A 19,265-nucleotide genomic window follows, 5' to 3' on the forward strand; every position below is an offset into this window, starting at 1 on the left:
AAATATTATACAAAGACCTGGAGAGAACATTCACTATAGGATGAAGTGAAGGAAGAATGTTAGAAAACACTAGATATATTTGGTATCTTTGCAATATTTTATAACTATATACATTTACCAAAATATTTACTAACTGTGGTTACTTGCAGGGAACATGGTTAATGGTGAATTTAATTTCCTTGTGTGTGTACACCTCTATATTTTTCCAATTTTCTGTCAGAATCATGCATTACTTTTGTAGTTAGAACATGTAGTTTAACAATAAATAAATGCAACACCCATGAAGAGACCACCTAATAAATATAATTTATACGAATTTATTAATGTGTTTTTAGTTATTACATCAGAGAAAATATACTTGCCAGTCTCTATAATTTAGGCTCTTGTCAAACTCAGATCCATTTGGCTCAAGCAATGATTATCTGCTCAGGCATATCACCCATCAATTTTATACATCATTCTTTCCCCCCAAAGTCAGAAATCTATACCATTCATTCATATCATATCAAGTACAAGGAATAAACGTTTCCTTACTTAAATGCACAAAGTGACATCTGGGAAGCATGAGCATAATTTAGAACCAGCCATTATTGGTAAAGGAATCTATCACAACCACCTACAGATGCGAGAAGATGAGGTTACAGCTCATCCGGGGGTGAGGGGGGAGCGGTGGTGGGAAGCGGTGGCTCCCAAACAGGCCCCATTTCTGAGTAGGTAAAGTACTGCAGATTGAAGGAGGGACCTATCCAACCCTCTTTGCAAGTGATTTGAAAGATGACAAATGTAGTCCAGATTAAAGATACTGGAGGGAGCGGAAAAGATATTTAAATATCTCTACCTATATGTGTGACTAACGTTTAGATCCTTTTTGTTTTTTAAGACACACTCTGGGGTGTTATTTTCTGGCAAAGTATTTCTTGAATAAGCATAACATGAATTTAACCTGACTCTTTTTGCAAGTTTCCAACCCAGTTCTCAGTGTGCCTTAGATTTATGAGATTTCTTCACTCGCTCTTTTTTCCCGAAGCATTTCCGGAAGGCAAAGGCACAGCCCTTAAAGGTGATGAAGATGACTGTCAGTACGACCGCCAGGAGGAAGCCGATCACATCCAAAGAGTAGTACTGGTACCAGGTGAGGTCATGCGCCGCAGGGCGCAGGTGTGGCGCTCCCTTGTGCCTCATCACAAACTCCACCCAGAATACAGCCAGGTCTAGAGGCTCCACGGGGCGGTCCTTGTGAAGGCTAGAGAGGCGCATGATGTTTTCCTTATAGCTGAACACACAAAGACAGTTATGTGAATGCCTGGAACACCAAAAGTAGGGAACCGTCCTCTCTCTATGCTTGCTTCCAGTTAGGAACGCTACCAGATTTTCCAAACTTGGCAGTTTCTATTGTAATCAAAAAAGAAAACACACACTAAATATTCTTTATGAAAGAAAGAAAGGAGGGAGGGAGGGAGGGAGGGAGGGAGGAAAGAAAGAAAGAAAGAAAGAAAGAAAGAAAGAAAGAAAGGGAAAGAAGGAAAGAAAGGAAGGAAGGGAGAAAGGAAGAAAGAAAACTGGAAGCCAAAACTATAATTTTAAATTATTTGAAACTTGCTTCCTACTTTTCTTCTTTTCTTTTTAGTGATATCTTTGTAGGCAGTTGATCATACTTTTTTGGTAACAAGATAAAGAAATAAAGGAAAAGGTCATCTCAGAAATTATTAATGATTTCCCATTCAATGAGATTGTAAACAATCACTTCTAGCCAAAGTAAAAGCCATTTTTAAGTGCCATCTCCAAGACAGTGCTATACTTTCAATTCAACTGTCGAAACATCAAACCTCCAAGTGCTAAATTTTGCATGAGGCAGTGTCTTTGCCGCCTGTTAAAGAAAAATGGATTCCTGTTTATTTTGGACTGTGTTGACAGCTGAGTCAGAATATCCAAATCCAAAATGGGTTACGTACTTCAACCCTTAGTATGGATGCACTAAAAGAGGAAGGAGAAGGAGGACGACGAGAAGGACAAGAAGAAGGCAAAGGGAAAGAAAAGAGGGAAGAACGAGAAAAGTGAGGCACTTATTCAGGAGGAGTTATGATCATTGCTTTTCTTGAATATGTCCATCATTTTATTTGGATATATTATTATAATGTACTATTAATATTTGGCCATAAATTGTTAAACATCTTCCTTGTATATAAATCTTCTCTTATAAAATAGATTTTCTTGGACTTTCATTCATTCATTCAATATTTAGTAAGCACCTGATATGGCCTGGTTGTATAATCTGATGTTGGAAATTTTTCCACTTTTTTTTATTTTATGTAGGTCCAGTTCCAGCTTAGAGTGTTGGAAACATGGAGATTCACAATCGGAGATGGCTCAGAAATGAATAGATGAAGTTAGTTAGTAACTTAAGCTGACCGATTAGTGTTTTTTGGTTTTTGTTAATGATAATGTACCAGAGAATTTCTACCAAGTCATTTTTAGGTTACAAGTAGTCGTCCATACCACTGAACGAAAGGTCAAAATTACATCACTAATATGAGCCTCAAGAATGAGTTTCCAGCATCTGGAAAGAAATCGGGCTTTAATTGTGCTATGTGAGCAGCATCGCCCGATGCCGACATGCTGGGCTGCAGAAGCCAGTCGGAAAGATGGATAAGAACCAGAGCAACTGCTCTGGGAAGGCTGTCACTGACACTGTGACCACTTTACCCTGGGGTTAGGCAGACAATTCTTTTTATTCACAGGCATCACACACATGCGAGCACCATCGTTTCTAGCACGTTTTCCTTGTCCAGGCTCGGCATCCCCCTGTGTAGTGTGTCCTCCCATCTGAACACATTCCAGTCTTTCCACATCTATCCTCCTTCAAAGTGTCCCCCTGTGTAGTGTGTCCTCCCATCTGAACACACTCTAGTCTTTTCACATCTGTCCTCCTTCAAAATGAAGCAAGTATGGGTGAAGGCTCCAGACACTGTCATAGATCCGTACACACGTGCATGTGCACACGCACATACATGATTGATCATTGGATGAAGTCCACTGCTGGCAATCACTTCTCGTAAGGTTTTGATCGGCCTATCACTTGTAGCAATACAATAAAGTTCGTGCAGAGATAATCTGATCTGGTGGCTTTTTGCCTTTTGAATTGTTTCCATAGCCACATTTGAACAAACTTGACTTTGCTTTTATTATAAGCCTTTGTCATATCACATGACACACACACACACACACACACACACACACACACACTAATAAACCCCACGGACAAAATTTCTCACAGGTTTCAGTGCTCGGAAAAGCCTTACCTCTAAGCACCTGGTTTGTTTTTATCTTACGGACACTATGTTTCTTGTAATGGAATACTCTCTTTGCAGGAACTTATAGATCAGACATCTATTATATTGACATTGTTTTTGTTTTAATTGGAGTTTTAAGTATACCAGGGGAAATAATATTTAAGATCACTTCTGTGATAAATTCCCTAGGAATTAAAGCATCTTTTTCTAAAAGGAATAATAATAACCCCAAATCATCTTACTTATAAATTAGATCTTGATGTATTTGTTTTCACATCTGAAGATTTATTGTGAAGCGATGGCCAAAATATAAGTAGTATTCCTTGGTAGCTTCTCTCTTACCTTTTGTCACTGATGACAGTTTTCAGGGCATTTTCTAAATCTTCTGAACTCATTTCCAGGATGTCCAAGGTTACTCCGGCCCCCCGGGTCTCCATGCGCTTTGCATTGTCCATCTGATCACCAAACAAGGGCATCATCACCATCGGAACACCATTACATATTCCTTCATAAACACCGTGGGAGCCGGAATGTGTGATAAAGGCCCGAGTCTTTGGGTGACCTGAGAAGCAAAACAGGGAGGGATGCCAGCAGTCAAGCCACTGAGTTTCACAACCTGACATCGTCTAGGTTCTGAAAGCACTCTCAGGACCCAGTGCCATCCACATGTGGCCCTTGCATAAATGTGCAGAAGAAAATGTGGGTTGAGATGTCCTACTTGGTTAAAAGCAACGTGAGATACATTGGCCATAATATTTTCCAGCTAAACAATTCTTTAGAGTAGCCCTGCCTGAGCCACTTTCTTAATTTAACCTTGGTTTTACCTACACATCAAATCCTCCCCACGTACCAAGCAGATCATTTTGGGGCAGCCACTTGACAAGTTTTGTATTCTTCGCAAGATTCGGTGGTGGAGTCCCAGTGTACCGCCACAGGACCTTGCAGAAGCAAAAACAAAAAAAAATAAAGTTTAGGAACATAATATGATTTTTAAAACAAAGCAAGACATCTGCTATAGTAGCTAGAAAGTGGAGTCTCTCTGAATGAATATAACCTTGGCAAGGGTGGGAGGTAGAGTGACTAAGAAGGCTTCTGGGGATGGGTAACATTCTGTGTCTTGTTCCAGAGGCTTGATTCCACGGGTATGTTCACTTTGTGAACTTATGAACATTCATCAAGCTGTACATTTACGAGTTTTGCACTTCTCTGCACTTCAAGGGAAAGTTTACTTAACAAAATGAGTGGGCATAGAACTATTAAAGCAGAAATATAAGAAACAAATCCAGGGTTCTAAGCAAGAGCTTTTTGGAGAAATATTCTTATGCAATATGAAGAAACACTATCCTGCCCATTTTATTTTTAAAAATAAATTCTAATATACTTTTGAGTCACTTAGAGAGAAAGAGACCTCCTCGTGAAGTGGATCATGTTTTAACAGAGTAGTTGACAGTGAAATTGCAAAAAAAGAACAACTTTGGATTAATAATTGGGAAGTGGCAGGGAAACCCAAGCCTAAAGCCCAACTCATAGAATTAATTTAGGTACTGAAAGCCTGGGGTTAGAACTCTTGTGAAGACAGATAAAAAGAAATCGTGTAGAATCTTCTTACTGTCTGAGGTATTTTGCCCAAAGCATCAGCAATTTCCGTAGCTTTCTGCTCCGGAATCTCTGAGACCATTGAGCCCAGAGAGAAGACCACAATTCCATGTTCTCCAGAAGCATTTACATAGGCTTCAAATTCCTAGGACCAGAAAAGAAATTTCCAGTTAAATTTTTTTCTCATATTCTTTGGCGACAGCATACATTCAGCTATGAATCAGGTATCTTCCTCTTAAGAATGTGATTAAAGGAGTGAGTGTGTGTGTGTGTGTGTGTGTGACAGAGACACAAAGCATTAGTGTGTGTTAGAGCATCCCTCCCTCCCTAACTGCCTTCCATCCCACAGGAGGAAGGCTTCCTGCTTACAGAGTTATCACTTGGGTTCTTCTTTGAGATACAGAATCCAGGTAATGTGCCAAGTTTCCAAAAGAAAAGTGATCGGAGGTAAGACCAGATCCACTTCCCCAGGGCTTCAGGCAGCTGGGAAAGTCTGGGACATAAGCAGGCCTTTAAGGGTGGGCAGGGCTGAAGCAGAGGGTTGAAGGCAACGGGGTGGAGGGAGGAGAGGGAAAGGGGCATCCTGGAGAGAGGAGAGAGCCTTTCAGCAGATTCTGGGGAAGGAAACATTGGAGGAGAGGAACACGGTCCAAAGAGGACTTCGGAAAGCTTTCTATGGACATTAAAGCTCCCGTATTGCCTGTCTAAGAAAATCTACAGTAAAGACCTGTATTACTTTTCAAGGTTTCTAGAATATTCTTTTATACTGAAAGAATGAATGGAGTCAAAGCAGAAAGCTACAGACAGCATTAAGGATTAGACTCACGATTAAGGAAAAAGCCTCAAATAGCAAAAACATCCTTTCACAGCTCTCGCTTCCCTGCAGCCTATGGCAGTTTCCCATACGGCAGCCAAACACACTTGGATGATTAAAGATCATATTCATGTCAACTCAGTGGTGAAATTCAACCAGTCAACCATGCATTTTTCCACCTTTCCTGGAGAAGAGTTTCTAAAGAGTTTAAGTGAACTTGCCTGTGTTAGCAAGAAGAGTATCCGGAAGTTTATTTGAATCTTTCTTTGCTGGTTCCTTAATGTACTGTGAAAAGTAAACTAGGTGAGAAAAATACAAAATAGGGGACAGGAACTCTTGCCAAGCGTGTCCCAGAGATCTGAGCCCCTTCTGTGGAGTTCAGAGAAGGTCAAGGGCATGTGAGAAACCCTGACTACCAAACTACCAAAGCCACTGGTGGGAAGGAGAAACAGGCAGAATCTTCACCCACCCGGCGTATGACCCTCACAGAGTGCTCACGTCCTGTCCCAGAAGCTGATTCCTTATATCACTATGTCCGTCATGGTCATCCAAGGAAGGCTGCACATGTAAGGCTGCTCCATTGTCTCAGGAGGCATCCAACAAGGACCATCCGCAGGCATTACGGCCTTGGCTATTTAAGGACGAAGCTCAAATGAGGCAGTGGGACTTTCTGAAGAAACTTCTGGGCCAGACGACACAGGGAATACGGAATGAAGAACAGAGAGGGGGCCACATGCTAAGCCTTCTGCAGATCCCGTGCCCTCTGCACGGGAGACAGCATCATTCACAAACGGGGGCGCTGAATTGATTCCAAGTCCTTCCCTTTGCCAACGGCGTCCTATTGCCATTAAGTCGACTTTTTTTTATCAAGGAATAATTTTTTTCTCTTTGGCCGCGCGGTGCGGCTTGTGGGACCTTAGTTCCCCAACCAGGGATTGAACCCAGGCCCTGGGTAGTGAAAGTACAGAGTCCTAACCACTGGACCGCCAGGGAATTCCCAAGGAGTAATTTTGTTAATCAAGTGAGTTTTGGTGTATTTGAACTGTACACCGTGATTGATTTTCCAGTTAACAATGAATCTTACAACCACTAGAACACGAGCAATCTGTGGTTCCCTTGAAAAAAGCAGGAAGACAGGATTTTAGAAAATGTCTGTGTGTATGGGGTGAGAATCAGAGATGGCAGGGATCCCAACTAGTAAATACAGATCCTAGTTTACGACCTGGCAAAGGCCCTTCCCTAAAGTAATAAGGAATAGACTTAGAGACGGAGGTCAAACAAAAGCTCTGAAAGGATGCGACAAAACAATTCAATGAGAAGAACAGCAACTTTAACCATTAGCATGAGAACCTGGAGATGAGTGGTGGGTGTGTTTCAGGAAGAGAGGAAGGAAGCTCCTAGATTCAGCCCTCAACAATAATCTTAGCTCAGCCTGATCTGTTCCCAAACTTCAGAGCCAATGCCAGAGTGCTCCAGGCTTCAGGAAGTACATGCACACACACCTGCATGCACACACACGCAGGCGCACACACATACACAGTGGGAATCTGCTTAAAGGAAATAGAGCAAAGCATAAGCAGGGCAATTTTCCCCCAACTGTTGGTTATTAATGATCTAATTAACTCCCTGAGAGTCTCCAGACGGTTTTATATGTCTCCAAAGAGTGCCAAAGGCATTACTGAGACTGTGTGATGTGGTTGGCTTTGCCCAGAACTGCGGGGTTTCCTGGGACTTTCAGTGTTAAAACCAGAACAGTCCTGGACAAACCAGGATGCTGGCTCCCCTGGATGTGAGCTAGGAGACTTCAGACGGGGCTCAGCACACATGATTTTCAGAGACGGCTGCCAAGCTTGATCCCAAGCATGCCAGTAAAGCCACTGACCAGCCCTACTGCCAGCCCATCCCACTGTCTAGTCTGCCCCCACCAGCCTCAGGTCCTGTTCTAGGCCCATGGCTCCTGGCAGCTGTGTCTTGGCCTTTCCCATTGGGCTCATCTGAAAGGTCAGGGAGCGGGTATCATCCTCCCCGCCGACCATGCTGAATTTCCTAGGACCTCCTCTCCTTCATGAAACCCACTCTCACTTTAACCTTGTCTAGAAAGGGCCAATGTCCCCTCCTTCCATACCCTTCCACAGCCACTCAGCCACCGTAGGATGTGATTAACACAGAAGGAACGTGCAGGGCCATAAACACCCAAAGTTAGGTAATATCACTTGGCTGGAGTTTAAATGCCATGAAAGTCCGTTTACAGAACACAGAAGGGCAAGCTGCAGAGCTTGTGTTATCACAGCCAGTGTCGATTCTGGGCCAGTACAGGATTCAGTAATGGTAAGGTCTACCCCCTACTTGGCAAAAGTTCCCCTAAACCTTGCCCCGATTTCACAGTCTCTGGAATGGCCAAAGAGCAAAGCCATGTGATGACTGAAATAAACCTCGACCCCCCACCTCTTATCCCATTCCAAAAAAATAAGGCTCCCCGAAGCGAAAAGACTTGCCTACTCCAAGGAAGCTTTTAATATAAAAATCCTGACTTTTGCTGCAAGTTTAGTATTTTCAGTTCCAGGCTTTTATTAGATTTTTCCTTCCCAAATGCCTTCTGTTTTGCAAGAAAGCCTCGTGAAACCTTTAGTATGTTGGAAACATGTCGCTTTATCATTATACATTCAGAGCCACTTACAAACATTGCAGGCTTCCCTGGTCGGCACTCTTTCTTTTCCTCGTCATCTTCAAGTATGTTCTCACCCATCTTCTGTTTGGCTATTTTCCTTACAATTAATGTGGATGTATGGAGGTCATCTCTGTAACCCTGCATGTCTGTAAAGGTGGTCTCTCACCCTGAGAGGGGACTGACATCTTGGAATTCTTGAGTTTCATGCCTTTGCTCTCGGCACTGTTCTATCATCTTTATTCTTTCAGACACCCCAAAGGTATGCCCAACACCAGGCTGTGCTTTCTCTATGGACTCCCATTACCAAATAAAGATTTTATCTTTATTCTTGATAAGTTCTGGACCTTTACCAATAGCATTGGGAGTAGGTTGGTCCCCACTAGAGGGAGGGAAGCACAGAGTAACATTCTTTAATTAATAAAAAGGAAAAAAGATAACAGCAACGTGACAAACCAGCAAAAATCAAGAAAAGGGGAGATGACAAAGCAAAATAAAAATAAACTGGAAGAATTATAATCAAATCTATCAATTGTTAAGTACAAACAGGAAAAATTCAACTATTAAAGGAATCTGCCTGACTAGGTTAAGAATATCAGCTCCATGTTGTTTAAAGAGAAAGAAGAAGGTTGACGATATGGAGTAGTAAAGAGGCACTAGAGAAGTGTAAACAAAAATAATGCAGGAATGGTGACATTAATATCCAAAAAAGGGGAATTTCAAATTAAAAGCACTTAAAATAGGACAAGGAGAGCTACTGTTTGGTACAACTTACAGAGACATTCTCACATCTAAGCTTATTTGCACCAAACAAGGCAGCAACCAATACATACTCAATACAATTCACCACTTAGACAAATTTACAGGGGAAAAAATATATCAATAAATGATATAAAAATATGATAGCAAGAAAGGCAGTTGATAAAGTTCTTCAGCCTCTCCCATTAAACATCCAAAATAAAGAAGGAAATCATTTAAATAAATAAAGACTGTTTGCCAAAAATCCATGGCAAACTTAACGCAAAGCAATGAAATGAAAATCTCACTTGGATGTGCTGGCTAGCTTTCCTTCCTCTGACCTGAGATACGCCCGTTGGTTTGATGATATTTCACCCCTTCCTTTTCCTCTGTCTGAAAGAGAATCATTAATGGTTTTCTATACTCTTAGGTTTTCTCATCTTGCTTTCAGAAAATCACCACCACCTCCTTCTTTCTTCACCAGACCACTCCATCAGACACAAATGTGTCCAACGGGCCATTTCTCAGAATCTTATTGCCATAGGACCTTTGAGGGATTATCAGATCTCTCTTCACATTACAGGGGCGGAAGACAGAGTATGGAGACTCTGTCTTGCAGCAGTGAGGTGGAGGCATCCACCTGACACTTGATTTCTCCTGGTTTTCTTCCCACTGCCCAGAGTTTCTCCTGGCTGTGACAATTACATCATCATTTAAAATATGAATCACGTCAGGGGCACGCTGGAAATAAGATTCATCGCTCTCCAAGGGTGATGATAGCCCCTTAGTAGGAGCCAGACTCAGCACCTGGAAAGTGCCTGGGCTACCAGCAGATCCTCAGCCAATACTTGAAAAATAAATGAATGCACGCCCACTGAAATGTCATCTTCTTGAAGAAACCTTCCCAAACCCCCTTTTGAAGGAGACTCTCCTGCTATTCTCTATCTCCTCTGTTAAGACTTGGAAGAGGATGTGAATGCTACTTTTCTGCATGGTGTAGGGGAAAAAAATTAACATATAAGCATTTAAGAGAGATGCATGAACTTTCTGCCCATTGTCAGAACCTGGCTACCTGGTGATTTGCTTAGTAGAGGAAATGGAACTGCAGGATTCAGCCTATCAGAATATCTAGAAATGGACCTTTAATCAGGAACATAAAGGCAATTTTCCCTGCTGGGATCTATAGATATCAAAAAATTATTTCAGCAATCTTGACTCCTGTGAGCCTGACCCAGTCACAGGCAAAGTGCATGAAGCACAATTTTGTTCTCTGCAAGGAACCCTGAACCCAGCATGCTGTGTTTATGGCATTTAAACAGTGTTGCATCTAATTGATAGTTATCTGCTGGAGCACACAGAATAAAGTGGCCCAAATCCTTAAGTATCTGATAAAAGAAATAAGCCAAAAGATGATGCCAAAGACAGCTATAAATTACAACTCAGACCTAGGAGACTGGTGAGATAGAAATCAACGAGAGAGGACATTTGAGACTATCTCAGCATGCTCATTCAGCATCTGTGGCGAGCTCATCTACCCAAAGCACTTGCTAGACTACAGGCATCTAAAGTTCCCACTCAAATACACACCTGAGATAGTGGCTTTTTGCTAGCACAGTTGATCCCACCAATAAAAACTGTATTCGGCATGATGGGCCTTGGGTAATTATTTACAAAGTCACTTCTGAGAAGCCAGATAGATGCATAGCTCATAAGGTCCTGGAGAGTCACGTCTTTCTGAAGGACTTCCGAGGCAAGTGGTGCGTACGGGGAATAAACCACATTGCACAGAAAGCTCTCTGACAAGGCAATGAGTATGTTCTTCACCCGCTGCAGGAAGGTCATGCGATCTGAGTTAAAGGACAGAGGCCTGGGCACATAGGACGGTGGGTTGGGGCACTGGGTACCCTGAAAGTCCAGGCTGCACGGCAGTCCATTCAAGAAGAACACAGCAGGCACAGCCAGGTACTGGGCCACGATGGGGCCGCAGGGAAGGAAAGGGTCTGTCAGTACAGCATCAAAGCTGCCTTCTGCCAGGGAGGACATCAACTCCTTGTTGTGCAGTAAATGGGAGCAGGCGGAAAAGAGTAGAGCCGAGTCATCTTTGATTTTCTTGTATATTTTGACCATGCGCTGCAGAAAAGGGTCGTTCTCAAAAACACTACGTCCAAGGTTTATAAAAGCCACTTCCAAGTCCTCCCTTCGGAATGGCACGGGATACCTCTTCAAGGTGTAAAATGCCCCTTCTTTAATGTACATGGAGGCGTCGGGTGCGAGGACCACTATGTCATGTCCCTTGTGCTGCAGCTGCTGGACGATCCTGACCAAACTCAGCCAGTGGCTGCCGTCTATGGGGACCACCAACAGCTTCCCACCCTGCGTCAGGGCAGGGCCAAGCGCACACAGTAGCAGGCCCAGGATGAGCGGACGTGGACCCTGGGACCCTGCTGTCATGGTGCCCCTGCCGTTGCTACCAAGACTGTCACCTGCCGGAGGTCTGCCCTCTCCCACTTACACAGCGCAAGAACCAAACTGTACACCAAGTTAATGTTTGATTATGTCACATGACAATCGCTGTCAGTCAGCTAGTGGTACCTGGAAGTTTACTTTTAGAGATAAAGAGGGTACAACTTGACTAGGTCTCTTCATAGGCAACAACAGTTTAACTAGCTGGAATTCCTTAACAATCACTTGAATCACATTTTTTTTTTATCTTTGTTGGAGTATAATTGCTTTACAACGTTGTATTAGTTTCTGCTGTACAACAAAGTGAATCAGCTATATGTATACATATATCCCCATATCCCCTCCCTCTTGAGCCTCCCGCCCACCCTCCCTATCCCACCCCTCTAGGTGGTCGCAAAGCACCGAGCTGATCTCCCTGTGTATGCGGCTGCTTCCCACTAGCTATCTGTTTTACATTTGGTAGTGTATATATGTCCATGCCACTCTCTCATTTTGTCCCAGCTTACCCTTCCCCCTCCCCGTGTCCTCAAGTCCATTCTCTACACCTGCGTCTTTATTCCTGTCCTGCCCCTAGGTTCATCAGAACCATTTTTTTTTGATTCCATATATATGTGTTAGCATATGGTACTTGTTTTTCTCTTTCTGACTTACTTCACTCTGTATGACAGACTCCAAGTCCATGCACTTCACTACAAATAACTCGATTTCATTTCTTTTTATGTCTGAGTAATATTCCATTGTATACATGTGCCACATCTTCTTTATCCATTCATCTGTTGATGGACACTCAGGTTGCTTCCATGTCCTGGCTATTGTAAATAGTGCTACAATGCACATTGTGGTACATGACTCTTTTTGAATTATGGTTTTCTCAGGGTATATGCCCAGTAGTGGGATTGCTGGGTCATATGGTAGCTCTATTTTTAGTTTTTTAAGTTACCTCCATGCTGTTCTCCATAGTGGCTGTATTAATTTACACTCCCATCAGCAGTGCAGGAGAGTTCCCTTTTCTCCACACCCTCTCCAGCATTTATTTTTTTGTAGATTTTTTGATGATGGCCATTCTCACCAGTGTGAGGTGACACATCATTGTGGTTTTGATTTGCATTTCTCTAATGATTAGTGATGTTGAGCATCCTTTCATGTGTTTGTGGCAATCTGTATATCTTCTTTGGAGAAATGTCTATTTAGGTCTTCTGCCCATTTTGGGGTTGAGTGTTAGTTTCAGGTGTACAGCAAAGCAATTCAGTTTTATATATATATATATATATATATATATATATATATATTCTTTTTCAGATTCTTTTCCGTTATAGGTTATTACAAAATACTGAATATAGTTCCCTGTGCTATACAGTACGTCCTTGTTGTTTATCTATTTTATATATAGTAGTGTGTATGTGTTAATCCAGCACTCCTAATTTATCCCTCCCCCACCTTCCCCTTTGGTAACCATAAATTTGTTGTCTACGTCTGTGAGTCTGTTTCTATTTTGTAAATAAGTTTATTTGTATTATTTCGTAGACTCCACATGTAAGTGATATCATATGATATTTGTCTTTCTCTGTCTGACTTACCTCACTCAGTATGATGATCTCTAGTTGCATCCATGTTGCCGCAAATGGCATTCTTTCATTCTTTTTTATGCCTGAGTAATAGTCCATTGAGAGATAGATAGATAGATAGATAGATAGATAGATAGATATACCCAGCCACCGCATCATTTTTTGATTCATTCATCCAGCCAACATCTATTGATTCTGGCACAGTACCGGGCTTGGAGTCTCCAGCAGAAACCACCACAGATGCATCTCCCACCTCCCCAGAATTCATGCTCCATCCAGAGAGACAGACTGACAATCTAAACAGATAAACAGACACATCAGAGGTTGTGACCTAACAGGCTAAGAAGGAAATGGATGCTGCTGGAGTAGAGAATGATGGGAAAGGAAGCCCAACTCAAGTCTGTGTGCACAGAAGGCCTTTCTCAGGGCAGATCTATATCCATTCAGGGAGGCAGTGAGAGAGCACTCAGTAAATAAGAAACCAGAAGAGGGCTTCTCTGGTGGCACAGTGGTTGAGAGTCCGCCTGCCGATGCAGGGCATACGGGTTCGTGCCCTGGTTCGGGAAGATCCCACATGCCGCGGAGCGGCTGGGCCCATGAGCCGTGGCCGCTGAGCCTGCGCGTCCGGAGCCTGTGCTCCACAACGGGAGAGGCCACAGCAATGAGAGGCCCATGTACCGCAAAAAAAAAAAAAAAAAAAAAGAAAAAGAAACCAAAAGAGCTCAGGCAGCAAAATGTCAACTGTGCTCATCACACAGGCCCAACGTCTAGGGGAAAGAAGACACTTTGGGAAATTCTGATGATCAGTTGAAGGCGAAGGGGCAAGATGAACAACTAAGAGGAATACGTATCCATTGAGCATATGCTATGTGCCAGGTATGACGCTTAGTACTTTACAACACATCTTAGGTAATCCCCAAGAACTGTGCTGTAAAAGCTGATACTCTTATTCCCATTTTACAGACAAAGACACTGAGGCTCAGAGAGATGGAGTGATTTGCCAAAGTCCTGTATTTACTAAGTGGCAGATCTGAGACCCAGGCCCTGGGTGTAGAAGCCTGCAAGCACTGCCTCTTTTTTTTTTTTTTTTACATCTTTATTGGAGTATAATTGCTTTACAATGGTGTGTTAGTTTCTGCTTTATAACAAAGTAAATCAGTTATACATATGTTCCCATATCTCTTCCCTCTTGCGTCTCCCTCCCTCCCACCCTCCCTATCTCACCCCTCCAGGCGGTCACAAAGCACCGAGCTGATCTCCCTGTGCTATGCGGCTGCTTCCCACTAGCTATCTACCTTATGTTTGGTAGAAGCACTGCCTCTTAACCACAACTCCCCACGGCCTCAAGCAGGGCCCAGACAACAGTATTAAGACTGAGATGGAAATGCACAACAAACCAGAAGACAGAAGTAGAGCTATAATCCCCACAGTCATTACCCAATCAAAATAAATGGAGAGAAGGCAGATGGCAGGACTTTGGGATTAAGTAGAATGTACTCCCACAGCAATACCCAGCACTAGCTGGTGCCCCAAAGATCGGGCAAAGCGTCAGGGAGCCAAGTATGGTAGTTGCCGAATAGAAGTGCCCCTCCCCAAGAGAGGGCAAATCGGAGTGCAGACAGAACTGGGCACCTCGCTCTTTCCTTTTGGGATCCATTGTTGTTTGACACAACCCCAGGATGAAAGCACAGAGCCCAAAGTTTTCACTATGGACATCACTGGCCCATACTTAGGGATCTGTTAGGAGGTTCGCGGAAAAACTGCTAACTTAAATTGATGTCCCGTGGGGCATGTTCACAGGGCCCCCCTCATTCTGGTACTTAGAGTAGTTCCTTAGAGTCCCTTTTTCCTGTACCACCATCCTTCCTCCACAGACCTCCAGTCTTGTGTGTGCTTACGTATGGGTGCACATGTGTGCACGTGCTCACACTCATGTACTCTGAAGCTCCCTGCCCTGCCCAGACACAGTAATTCTCCAGGACCAAGATTCTGGGTGAAGAGAAAAGAGGCAGCAATGCTTCTGCTCACTGGTGTGCGCTTATCTGCCATTCTGAAATTCACAGTCCAGTTTAAACAGTAAGGGCAGTAATGCTTCCGAAGTCTCAACGTTGTGAGGGTTCATCTGTAGATCACACAGAGCAAAGGGGCTGTAAGTACACACAGTCACCCTGGTAATGATTTTGTGGCTTTCCTGCACAACGCAGAAACTCAGAAATTTTTTTTTTTTTTTTGCGGTACGCGGGGCTCTCACTGTTGTGGCCTCTCCCGTTGCGGAGCACAGGCTCCGGACGCGCAGGCTCAGCGGCCATGGCTCATGGGCCCAGCCGCTTTGCGGCATGTGAGATCCTCCCGGACCGGGGCACGAACCCGTGTCCCCTGCATCGGCAGGCGGACTCCCAACCACTGCGCCACCAGGGAAGCCCAGAAACTCAGAAATTTTTGAGGCCTCTGTGCACTTGGATGGTTCGGGATCGTGACTCTGCCCATGACCAGGAAATGTTCTTTACCAATAGGAATAGCAGACAATCCACACACTGCCAAGAATTATGACCAAGAACCACAACTAAGCAATTCGATAAAGCTCCTGCCCTGAAACCTGTGAAGATCTGACACTCAAAATCGATTGTTAATTCCCCCACTCATCAAATATTTACGGGAAGTCTTGGCCCTCCCAGCACCGTGCTAGGAGCTGGGGCCAGAAACCCAAGTTAGAAATGGTCTGTGCCTGTCAAGAGGGCTCTGGTGGACAAACAACCAGAGGCAATTACAGGGCAGAGTCAGATGTGCCCTGGTTGGGGAGCATACGGGTGGCCAAGGAAACTGAGCAGGCCAGTGATGTGGTCTTGCTTTAGGGGCTACTGAAGAGTGGGGCGTCTGCAAGAGCATTCCTGGAACCCATTGGACGGTGATTTATTTTAAAGCTGAAGCCAATAATTAAGAAAGCCACCACTCCACAGACTCCTAGTTCTTCTGATGGAGTCAGATTGGAGCTGCTTGTTACTAAACTAAAAGGGTTACATAAACAAGTCCTTTGTCCTCTGGACAATCTGTGGGACCCTGCAGAGGGAAACAAAGCCATCTTCCTTAAATCTCTGTAGCATTTTGCTTTATTCTGCCTTGCATCCCTTAACAGTCTGCCTATCTGTCTCTGCTACTAGACTCTGTCTCTGCCTCTATCTATGTATCTATCTATTCACATATATATACATATATATGTCCACAGGTTCAGCTTTGGAACCATCTCTCACGCAGGTGGCCGTCCATGGTTTTGCAGACAGTAAGACTCAGTAAATGTCTCTATATGGATGTGACACCCCTTCTCCCTTTGCTCTAGGCCCCATGTCGAAGCAAGAAAGTGCTGAATCCAAATCATTCTGCCACTGTTTCTCAGACCCACCTGCCATGGTCCTGCTTCAGGGCCTCAACCCCCAAGCCCCCTAATCCCTACCTGTCCCTTTTGGTTCCCTGCATCAGCTGTCCGCACGCCACTACCACCCCTGAAACCTTGCTCAACAGATCCCTAGGGCCCGGAATAGAATTCAGACTCCTCAGTCTTGCCCTCAGAACTCCCTGGGATGGACTCCAGCTCACTCCTCCTCTCTAGCCTTTCTGCTTGACCGCTCCCTCTGCCCCTTTCCCTCCTGCCCTTCTGGATCACTTAACCCTCCCAAAACACACCTTGTATTTTTCCATATTGCTTTGTTTACACCGGACTCTACTCCCAATCTGCTTCCTACTACTGTTTATTGTGTGCTTAGCAAATGCCAAGTTCAGGGCTTCAGTCTCTCCAGGTGATATGGAGTCAGCAGTTTGTCATGGTGAAATGGTGCACCCTTTTGGATCTACTACCCTTCATGATGAAATGTTGAGAGTTCATTGGTTAATTATTTCCTCTTAGAACTAAGTGACCTTTATTGGTGTTGCCTCACCATTTATGAAAGCAAAGAATATAGAGTCAGGGAGAGAATAAGGAGGCGGTGGAAAGAAGTCAGATGTCAAAAAGAAAATCATGGTTATGATACAGCAGTTTTAGCAGAAGTAATCATTGAACCCTAAGTTTACCCACAGCACTATAAACATGGCCAAACAAGCTTTAATCATTTTGATATACTAGACGAGGTGTTCACAAACTATGTACAAACTATGGGCCTGAGCCCCCTTGGGATCCCCAAGACTTCATAAGAGAATTTCGCAAAGTTAAAACTATTTCCATGATTAAGATATTTGACTTTCGTGTACAGTAGAATTTCCCAGTGGCTACATGACACGTGATATAGCAATACACTGAATGTAGAAGCAGATATAAAAATCTAGCTCTCTGTTAAGCCAGAGAGATGAAAAAAATGTAAAATGAAACCACTCTTCATTAAATTTCTTTGGCTTGAAAAATAGTTATTTTTCCATAAAAATATGATTTATGTTAGCATGTAATGGGTTTATCGTTATTAAATTGACTAATTAACTTTGACTGTTTTAATTTTTAATGGAGTAAGTACTGATAGATATAACCCACATAAACTCAAAAGGGTCTTGAAGCCAAAAAGTTGGAGAAATGCTGTCCTAGACAAATGATAACGGCTGTCCTTCAGCCCAGGGTCGGACTAAACTCACTCCTGTTGCTCTACCCCTACCTCAGGCCGAGGGGAACCCTGACGTAAACGCTATTTTAAGTAAAGCATTTCCTAAGGCATTCAGAGCCACTGCCCCCATTTGGAGACCACAGGTCAGCTGAGGGCCGGGTGGGCGGAGCGAATGAGTGGGCGGGGTCTCTGCGCCTGCGTGAAACACGTCACAGAGCGCCTCGTGGGGAGAGCATTCTGGGGTGCGGCCTCGGCCAGTGAGACGCGGGCCTCGTCACAAGGGGCGCCCCCTCCGCGCAGCCTGGCCTGGTGGGCACCCTGGCCTGTGCCCCGGGGCTGACGGCCGCGCCGCTCCCCCTGTCCCTGGCCTGCAGGCCGTGCCCGGCCGTCCAGCATGGTGGACTACTACGAGGTGCTGGGCGTGCCCCGCCAGGCCTCGATCGAGGCCATCAGGAAGGCGTACCGCAAGCTGGCGCTCAAGTGGCACCCGGACAAAAACCCTGAGAACAAGGAGAAGGCGGAGAGGCGATTCAAACAAGTGGCCCAGGCCTACGAGGTGTTGTCAGACGCCAAGAAGAGGGACGTCTACGACCGATACGGCGAGGCGGGAGTGGAGGGCGGCGGTGGCGGCCGGGGCGGCAGGCCCTTCGGGGACCCCTTCGAGGACCCCTTCGAGGGCGTCTTCACCTTCCGCGACCCGGCCGACGTCTTCAGGGAGTTCTTCGGCGGCCGGGACCCGTTTTCGTCTCACTTCTTCGGAGACCTGCTTGAGAACATTTTGGGCGGTCGGAGGAGCTCCCGGGGAAGCAGAAGCAGAAGCAGAGAGTCCGCACCGATTTTCTCCACCTTCAGTGAATGTCCAGCATCTGGAGGCGGTTTTTCTTCCTTTGATACAGGATTTACCTCCTTTGGTTCCCTGGGGAATGGGGGCCTTTCTTCCTTCTCCATGTCTTGTAGTGGTGGGACGGGCAACTTCAAATCCATGTCGACTTCCACCGAAATCATTAATGGCAAGAAGATCACCACCAAGAGAATCATTGAGAATGGCCAAGAAAGGATAGAGGTGGAAGAAGACGGAGAGTTAAAGTCCATGATAATGAATGGCAAAGAGCAGTTGCCACACCTTGACACCAAGTGATTCCGGCCCACATTTAATTCAGAGCACATTCTGAGGAAGAGCAGGACGTTCTTTTTTTTTTTTGAAGATTGCAAGCGAGCTCTACTTTCAAAACAACTGTACCCAAGAATTTGGAAACAGTTCAAGGCGATGCCTATTTGTTGTTGTTGGGACCACGGAATGGGACCTCTGTTTTTCTTTAGAACTGTGGTACATACCTGTATGCACTTTGCTATTTATTAAACATCCCAAGGCTGACAGTGATTATTTCATGGTGCTAAGACAAAATGTTCACCACCGCACTTTGAACCTTGCCTTTCCATTTTGTTTGAAGTGTGAGCCAAGTAGCTCGCTCTGAAGTTAACATTGTGAAGATAAATACATTTACTTCATTTTTTAGCACAAAGTAGTAAGAGATATGAATATATGAATAATTC

General features: G+C 44.3%; 3 protein-coding genes across 3 annotated transcripts in view; 1 reads left to right on the plus strand and 2 right to left on the minus strand.

Moving 5' to 3' along the window:
- LOC114896998 (UDP-glucuronosyltransferase 1-3-like) overlaps positions 1-19,265 on the minus strand; it is a 52,099-nt gene that overhangs the window by 5,907 nt on the left and 26,927 nt on the right. The gene's annotated exons all lie outside the window — the stretch shown is intronic.
- Positions 298-11,882, minus strand: LOC114896840 (UDP-glucuronosyltransferase 1-1-like). The gene is made up of 5 exons (XM_029225290.1): positions 10,691-11,882; positions 4,900-5,031; positions 4,141-4,228; positions 3,633-3,852; positions 298-1,273 (listed from the first exon to the last, which is right to left on the minus strand). Exons 1-5 carry the CDS (start codon positions 11,552-11,554, stop codon positions 976-978), a joined length of 1,602 nt encoding a protein of 533 aa, XP_029081123.1. The 5' UTR covers positions 11,555-11,882; the 3' UTR covers positions 298-975.
- DNAJB3 (DnaJ heat shock protein family (Hsp40) member B3) lies at positions 18,106-19,209 on the plus strand. The gene has a single exon (XM_029225291.1). The coding sequence runs from the start codon at positions 18,106-18,108 to the stop codon at positions 18,847-18,849; it is 744 nt and encodes a 247-aa protein (XP_029081124.1). The 3' UTR covers positions 18,850-19,209.

Source organism: Monodon monoceros, unplaced genomic scaffold, assembly GCF_005190385.1.
Source record: "Monodon monoceros isolate NGI ecotype Baffin Bay Population unplaced genomic scaffold, NGI_Narwhal_1 Super_Scaffold_16, whole genome shotgun sequence".
Lineage (NCBI taxonomy): Eukaryota > Metazoa > Chordata > Mammalia > Artiodactyla > Monodontidae > Monodon > Monodon monoceros.

What these genes read in the sequence shown, in the direction of transcription:
- LOC114896840 (XM_029225290.1), bottom strand. Translation starts at nt 11,554, where the DNA reads ATGACAGCAGGGTCCCAGGGTCCACGTCCGCTCATCCTGGGCCTGCTA. An exon ending in GCCCCAAAATGATCTGCTTG is followed by an intron (nt 3,853 to 4,140) that starts GTACGTGGGGAG and finishes TTTGCTTCTCAG; the next exon opens with GTCACCCAAAGACTCGGGCC. An exon ending in ACTGTCATCAGTGACAAAAG is followed by an intron (nt 1,274 to 3,632) that starts GTAAGAGAGAAG and finishes TTGTGTGTTCAG; the next exon opens with CTATAAGGAAAACATCATGC.
- DNAJB3 (XM_029225291.1), top strand. Translation starts at nt 18,106, where the DNA reads ATGGTGGACTACTACGAGGTGCTGGGCGTGCCCCGCCAGGCCTCGATC.